Source organism: Semicossyphus pulcher, unplaced genomic scaffold (genome assembly GCF_022749685.1).
Source record: "Semicossyphus pulcher isolate SPU_LCO1_2020_fin unplaced genomic scaffold, fSemPul1.0.p SCAF_3, whole genome shotgun sequence".
Classification (NCBI taxonomy): domain Eukaryota; kingdom Metazoa; phylum Chordata; class Actinopteri; order Labriformes; family Labridae; genus Semicossyphus; species Semicossyphus pulcher.
In genome coordinates this window covers 8,112,052-8,120,155 of record NW_027211704.1, presented here as the reverse complement: position 1 = coordinate 8,120,155, position 8,104 = coordinate 8,112,052, and the positions used below count along the sequence as shown (strand labels likewise).

The 8,104-nt window shown below is 44.8% G+C and overlaps 1 protein-coding gene across 1 annotated transcript; it reads right to left on the bottom strand.

Annotated features, from left to right (window-relative positions):
• Positions 1-1,258: 1,258 nt before the first annotated feature.
• LOC138606468 (jeltraxin-like) lies at positions 1,259-6,552 on the bottom strand. Its single transcript, XM_069678936.1, has 5 exons — positions 6,456-6,552; positions 4,781-4,954; positions 4,303-4,592; positions 2,505-2,626; positions 1,259-1,560 (listed from the first exon to the last, which is right to left on the bottom strand). Exons 1-5 carry the CDS (start codon positions 6,550-6,552, stop codon positions 1,398-1,400), a joined length of 846 nt encoding a protein of 281 aa, XP_069535037.1. The 3' UTR covers positions 1,259-1,397.
• Between the last annotated feature and the right edge of the window lie 1,552 nt (positions 6,553-8,104).

Sequence of the window (8,104 nt, the reverse complement as noted above, 5' to 3'; positions counted from 1 at the left end):
AGTGTAATGTTTTTCTGAAGACAATCAGAACAGGCTGCATTAAGGCTCATATACTTTCTATTCCTGGTTTAGACGTAAACAGCCCGCGACTGTAGCACCTATGTAGGCTACAGAAACTATGGAACACCAGAAGTGTCACAATTCGTCCCCATTCCTGACATTTATGTTTTTATCTGTCTAGGCTGCATTTGAGCTCATATTATTTTGTAGTGATTATATTTGAAAAAACAGACTTGGTGGGCTTTTAACGTGTGAAGCATATTGTAGTCAGGATGAGCTTTAACTGTTTATCAACTAAAACTAACAACAGATCTCAATACAAAAAAGCAAAACGTGACAGTCAGCAGAAAATATCGGAGCTCCACTCCCTCTTTGTCTAAATCCCACCTCTCAATTTATCAGTTAAATAATGTGAAACCACACCCAGGTTTAAAGGACCTGAAATTATATTTAACTCATGAAGAGTAAATTGTAACAAATAATAATCAACATAAGAAAAAAACTCTGACTGTCCCATTATATACAGAAACTATGGAAAGCCAAAAAGGTCAAAACTTCCTGGTTTTTATTATCACCATGCAAGTGGCATTGTCTTTGTTTTAGTAGTTGTGACACTTTGTATAGATTAATTGTCAGCGTTATGTTTATCTGGCAGTCCATCCACAAAACTCCTCTCGTCTAAATATGATCAATTCTGGCTCTTAAAGACAAACGTGACAGCGGCTAAAATGCCAAACTTAAGGCTTTAAAAATTAAGACGACAAACCAAAGGGTGACGTCACAGTGGCTACGTCCGTTATTTATACCGTCTTCATTAATGCCACCAGACCCCTCGTACAGTTGTCGTGAATGGAGAAATGAGCCATAGAGACCATACCCTTTTTTTTTTTTTTAAACACCTTTGTATCAGCTTTAAATTTGAGCATTTTAACATGGGGCTCTATGGGGAGTGACTCATCTTTGGAGTCAGCCTCAAGTGGTCATTCTAGGAACTGCAGGTTTTGACCCTTAAATTATTTGCTATAATTTTCAGGCCGGGAGGTTACTTCTTGGAAAACAGCTGCCAAAACAGCGAATGTGGGGGAGTGAAGCGTTAGAAAGAATACAAGTGAGCATATTTCCCAAATTGTTGAAGTAATTCTTTAAGGCACAACAGGGTCTGACAATATTCCTTCAGCAATTTTTAATTGTTTTTATTCATATAATGAGTAAAAGAAAGGATTTAAAGTCAAACATGTTAGTACAAATTTCATTCTGATACTAAGATTAGTGTTTCATCTTGTTTTCTTTATATGATCACATATTTATTGTGAATCTTTTATTGTTAATTTCTTGAGGATTTTTGTTTATTTAATGAAAAACAGAAGCTTTTCACATGCCCCTTTCATTTCTTTTTGTTATCCCTTCCCCACCTGTGACAGACTTTTTTTTCCAGCATTCCTTCTGGGCGTTGCCGACTTCCTCTGCAGCATTAACTGCTCATAGACGTTCTCCAATAGTGTGTTTCCTCTGAGACTGTAGCAGATGGAGGACCAGGCAAGGACGTTGCCGGGGCTCGACCTAAAAAATCAGTGACATTTTTTAAGTAATGGTTTCAACACAAGTCCAAAAAGTTATATAATATATGACTTTTCCTCTTTTAATGGGTGTGGGGATGGTAGCAACACCCTGATATAATCATTAAGATTTAAGCTAGAGCTTAAGTGAAGCCAAAAACTGTCTATACCCCTGCTGACTGGCTGCAGTACAGGTCATAAAGCCCACCTCCTCCATGTTAACAGATGAGTCAACCTCCATCCATCTTCCGCTTATTTGGAGCTGGGTCGCAGTGGCAGCTGGCTAAGCCAGGTGACCCAGGCGTCCCTCTTCCCAGCAACGTTATCCAGATCCTCCTGGGGGATTCCGAGGCGTTCCCAGGACAGACGGGATATATAATCCCTCCAGCGAGTACAGTGTTCATTTTTCTGACAAGTTTACTTTTAGTTATTTGATGCTATAAAAAGGGGGTGTGACCTCATGATTGACAGCTCTGTTGACAAATCAGGCTCCTGCAGCGTTCTGTTCCCCAGCAGCAGAGTAGAGGAGGAACGGCGAGAGGAGACGTAACTAACACTAACACTACAGTCATTGAACTTTTCATAAGCGTGAATATCTGCTTCAGACCAACACAAGAAGCTGTTCTGCTGCAGACTGAGCCCACCTGAGGGCTCCAACATGTCAAGGCCACAAGGTCAATGTGTGTTTTGGGTAGAGGAAGGGGCGGGACGTCAATACTGCAGCTCCACCAGCCGATCTCTTGTGGAGTATTTTAGCTTCATTTTTGTACAACGAGAGGAGGTGGCGACATGTCGTCCATATTTACTTAGAGTCAGTGGTTTGAAACAGCTTTAATAGTTTTTTGAGAAGATTCAAACCTCAGCAGTGCAACCTGACATGTATCTACTAAAAGAACTGAACACACACACACACACACACACACATACACGCACACACACATAATGTACCGTCCACTGTTCATGTAGTGGAAGACTTCTTTGTAGAGGAGAGGATAATCCCACACCTGGACGCTTGTCACCTGACCTTGGAAACCTGGAACGTCAATCACAGCCTCACCTGACCACACATACTAAACACACACAGACATGGACACACACAGCAGGCTGATTAGAGACAAATAATCACACTATTAATCAGAATCATTTAAATTCCTTTTTAGACATGAAACACAAAATATTTCAGGTGTCTGTTAAGGTCAGATATTAATGATTAATGCTCTTTTCAACTTCATTCAAACATGGCGGGATACAGAAAAAGACAGAATAGCCTCTGGGAGTGACGCCAAACTTTTCCAGGCGTGTCCGGTTTAGCAAGCGGTTAGCGATAAACAACCTTTCAGCACCTGCATTGTTTACAGCAGCTTGGGAAACAACTGTGTTCAGATCAAAAGTGAAGTGAAATTCTCCCCTCCAGACTTTGTCCGGTCTGTCCTCAAGAGGGGAAGAAAACTACTTTAAAATGAGAAGTTTGTTTGTCATTTCTGATGCATTCAAGGAAGTCAGGAAATCTGAACGCTCATCCGCTTTTGAGACACAGCTTCAAGGGAATTTGTCAAGTTGAAATGTTTCATCTAAAGCAGATTGTTAGCTGAACTTTAATGTAGATGTCTGTTTATAGAGATTAATGAATCGTTCCACACGGACTGTTTTTCCTGCAAACACAGAAGCCTGCTGATACGTGATTGGACAACAAACGTCCTACAAACAGAAACCAGTCCGTAATAAAATCCAGTCTCGTGCCAACAGAGTCTACATTTTTATGTAGACTCTGTAAAAAGAGATCACTCTCTCTGTGGTCATACTTAACTTGAAAGAGACCCATTTTAAATCTCATTGTGAGAATGATGAGGTAAATCATTACAGTGTTCATGTTAAAGATAGTTTTCCTGGAATTTGTGAATGTGTGTATTTTTCGATCAGGGTTACAGTTGACCTAATCTCTATTTACAGATTCTACATTTTAGAATAGTCTACGTAGTAGAATCTGTACGCAGGGACGTGGATTTCTAGGAAGGCAAGTGTTCTTGTTTCAGTTTGAACTATGCTTGTGGTCCGAGTAATATTGACTAATCATGTATCAGCAGGCTGTGGCGTATGCAAGAAAAACAGTCCGTGAGGAGAGCAAAAGACGTAATCCACCGTAATGCCATCCCGGCTCCCATCAGCGCGATCTGACAACGATTTAGCTTCTTATTAATCTCTATAAACAGACGTCTGAATCTAAATTCAGTTTACAATCTGTTCTAGATCTAAAATTGAACTTGAGAAGAATTCCCTTGACGCTGTGTCATGAAAGCCGTTCAGCGTTGAGATTTCCCGTCTTCCTCAAATGCATCAGATCGATCCGACCTCCGTTCAACAAACGAGCATTTTAAAAGTGGTCTTCTCCCCCTGAGGACAGACCTGACAAAGCTTGAATTTTTACTTCTTACAAATCGTCATCATGATGTTGAAATTTCGGCAAAGGTAAGACCCGTTAAAAACAAGTAAACCACAAGAAAAAGGTTTCTCTTTCTCTAACAATGCAGCACGCGGAGAAGGAAGTCTTGACGGGAAGTCGATTATCGGTTACGTTAATCGTCAGACTGTAGCCGATGGGATCCGAGATTGCTGGTGACCTGATTGAGACCTTTTCCTGCTTTCAGACCTCAGAACTGAAGCCCACATCTCTGATTATCTTTCAGCTGTTGACTGAAATTCAGTCAGATTACCAGGCTAAAAAAAAAGCAGGCCACTCTGTCCTCACCTGAGCAGAAAGCATCTTCCTGACGCTCATGTAGTTGTTGTTGAACATCTGGACCACATTGTTCATGGTGTCCACAGTTACACAGACTCTGTTCCAGATCTCCGGATGTATGTTTGCCCATAGCCCTATGTCAGGTTGCAGGTAAAGGTTGCCACTGCGAGAGCTAAAGATAAGTGCATAGCGACCAGGGCTATAGACTCGCAGAGTCAGAGGACTCGTGGATGGACTGAGGGTGAAGAGAGTCGGCTGTGAGTTTTTCTCAAGGAGGAAACGCAGACACACAGAGACACCTGCAGGATCACAGAGGAGAGAAAGTAAAGAAAAAACAGGCACATGAACAGATGTTGCTCATTAAGTAAAAAGGAAAAGCCTAAAATACACAAACACAATATAAAGTGAGACATAAATCAGTGAAAAATATATGGTTGTAAATGAAGGTTGTTCGAGATAGTAGAACACTTTGGATTATTTTCCTCACCTCCGGTTGTAGGTGTAGGGGAGGAGATGGTGGGTCGGCTGGTGTTGTATCTGCTGGTTCTGAAGGGAGTAGGGACAGGCCAGGAAGTAGGGGCAGGAGGAAAGGAGGGATCATAGAAGGATACTCCTCCTTTAACGGGAGTCAAAGTGAACATCTTCCCATTTAAATCTTTTCCTGAAGACAGAGAGGGCGAGATTTCACACCAAACATTAACATCTTTTTCTTTTTTGATGTATAATTCAGACATTTTTAACTAGACAGACAGGGAGAGAGGGAGGCAGGGGGAGAGAGTGGGGAGGGGCGGAGAGAGACAGAGGGAGGGAGAGAGGGAAGGAAAAAGACAGGGAGACAGGAAGGGGGCAAGGGGAGAGTGACTGACCAGGAGACAGGGGGTGAGAGAGACACAGAGGGAGGGAGACATGGGGAGAGAAACAGAGAGGGAGGGGCAGAGTCAGACAGGGAGGGAGACAAGGAAGGAGATGGAGAGGGGAAAGGAGACAGGCAGGGAGGGAGGGAGAGAGGGATGGGGGAGACAGAGACGCAGAAAGAGGGAGACGGGGAGAGGGAGAAGAGGGAGGGAGGGTTGGAGAGAGACAGACAGACAGGGAAGGAGACAGAGAGAGAGGGAGGATGGGAGGGAGGATGGGAGGGAGACGGGGGGGGGGCTGGCAGGGAGGGAAGGATGGAGACAGGGCGAGAAAGAGACAAGGAGGGAGACAGGGTGGGAAACAGATGGGGGGAGAGAGGGAGGAAGAACGGGCGACAGACACAGAAACAGGGAGGGAGACAGGGAGAGAGGAAGGGAGAACGGGCCGCAGGCAGAGAGACGGGGAGGGAGGGAGCGAGGGAGAGAGGGAGGGAGAACGGTCCACAGGCAGAGAGACAGGGAGGGAGGGAGAGAGGGAGGGAGAACGGGCCGCAGGCAGAGAGACAGGGAGGGAGGGAGAGAGGGAGGGAGAACGGGCCGCAGGCAGAGAGACAGGGAGGGAGGGAGGGAGAACGGGCTGCAGACAGAGAGACAGGGAGGGAGGGAGGGAGGGAGAGAGGGAGGGAGAACGGGCCGCAGGCAGAGAGACGGGGAGGGTGGGAGCGAGGGAGAGAGGGAGGGAGAACGGTCCACAGGCAGAGAGACAGGGAGGGAGGGAGAGAGGGAGGGAGAACGGGCCGCAGGCAGAGAGACAGGGAGGGAGGGAGGGAGAACGGGCTGCAGACAGAGAGACAGGGAGGGAGGGAGGGAGGGAGAGAGGGAGGGAGAACGGGCCACAGGCAGAGAGACAGGGAGAGAGGGAGGGAGAACGGGCCACAGGGAGAGACAGGGAGAAAGACAGAAAGACAGGGAGGGAGACAGGGAGAGAGGGAGGGAGAACGGGCCACAGGCAGAGAGACAGGGAGAGAGGGAGGGAGAACGGGCCACAGGGAGAGACAGGAAGAAAGACAGAAAGACAGGGAGGGAGACAGGGAGAGAGGGAGGGAGAACGGGCCACAGGGAGAGACAGGAAGAAAGACAGAAAGACAGGGAGGGAGACAGGGAGAGAGGGAGGGAGAACGGGCCACAGGCAGAGAGACAGGGAGAGAGGGAGGGAGAGAGGGAGGGAGACAGGGAGAGACAGATTTAAGTATTCAAAAGTGTCTTGAATATTCTGGTCTCTCTCTCTCTCTCTCTCTCTCTGTGTACCTGATTTTTTCGCCGGTGGAGAAGTTGATGTGAGCCCAGGATTTATGATGAGCAGCACCATCATCATGGGAGCATAGAGCAGCTTCATCCTCGCCATATCAGATCATCTGTGTGTGTCCTCTCTGTGTGTATCTGTGTGTGTCCCTCTTAACAGGCTGTACTTCTGCTTGTGTGTAGTTTCATTTCCTGTTCCAGACGTCAGCAGATACTTTAAGTTTTTTTATTTTTTTATGTTATATTTTATTTTTAATTTTACAAAATTATAATACAACAAAACCAAAAAAGACGATACAACACACAAAAGACAACCACAAACAAAACAAAAACAAATGTGCAATTGTGAAAGCCAGATTCTGTGAGGCAGGCACTGAGGGTCTGACTGCTTGCGCTTCAGGTCAGAAACACAGCTAGCCTTCAACAGGACAAGACTTGGAACAGGGGGTTGAGGGTGTTACTAAGATACAATCAAAATGATTATACATATACATATGTGCATACACACATATACGCACAAGAATTGTCTCTGTTCAGGATGTTAAACATTACACATTTTCCCGTATAACTCAATCAAGGCCTTTTATTCAAAGCTGATGTAACAAGGCTCAGAAAACATCTGCTGCCAAGACCCTCAAGGAGTGATGCTGCTTGCTCGATAGATATCAATTCCAAATAATCCTTAATCCAGCTTTGTATATTAAAACAATTTGGTTTCCTCTCCTTCCAGTTTATGAGTATCACGGATAGAAAAGCTAATCCAATCAGGTGTTGTAGTTCTTTTGACATTACTCCAGCTGCCTGACTTCCCAGTAGACCCACTGTGGGACATACTGGTAAAGTTACATTCAATATTTTACTCAACAAATCTTTTACATCTGAAACACTATGGTTCATTTTGTTTAGTTTCTGTGGGGTGACACATGACCTCCACAAGAGCTTCATTTGATTTACTTTGTACCTCGCACACTTTGAAAGGTAGTTTGATCTACTCAATATTGCTTTCCACTGCTCTGTTGCGAGACGTACTCCCAGGTCATTCTCCCATTGTGCAAGTGTAGATGCACTACAATCACAAAAATGATGACACAGTAATTTGTACAGTTTGGACACAGTTCCTCATCTCGTAGTTGAATATCACTCATTTTATTATTACCCAGAGTGATCTTTTTGAGTGTGTAATCTGCGCAGAATAGATTTGAACTGCAAATACTGAAAGAGGTTTGAAATTTGTTAGACCAACATTTTTCTTAAGTTCATGAAAATGCAATATTTCTCCATCCTTTACTAAGCGACTCTCTTTTCTGAGACAATCCTTTGCATCTCCAGCTACCTGCGTCTGCATGGTTTGACTTGTAGGCCCAGGATAATGGATATACTGTCATGGTTTTAGTTATACACCTGCAATATTCATTCTGGTTGCCTGCAATATTCTGTTTACTAATTCTCCTCAGTCATTTCAGACCCGGTCATCCTCATCTCTCAGCTCCCCTCACCCATAGTTCACTCACCCCTCCTCCTCTCCAGTTCCACCTCCAAACCGCTCCCACCTCATCTAGACAAGTCCCTGCACCTGTAGTCTCACCTCACCTGCTCCTCATTCCCTAATCACTCCCCACACTATTTCACATGTGCTTCCCCACTCGCCCTCTGCC

Excerpts from the sequence above, each read along its gene's own strand:
- LOC138606468 (XM_069678936.1), bottom strand. The coding sequence starts at position 6,552 with ATGGCGAGGATGAAGCTGCTCTATGCTCCCATGATGATGGTGCTGCTC. Across the intron at positions 4,955-6,455 it reads TCCACCGGCGAAAAAATCAG|GAAAAGATTTAAATGGGAAG; the intron begins GTACACAGAGAG and ends CTCTGTCTTCAG. Across the intron at positions 2,627-4,302 it reads GGAAGATGCTTTCTGCTCAG|TATGTGTGGTCAGGTGAGGC; the intron begins GTGAGGACAGAG and ends GTGTGTGTTTAG.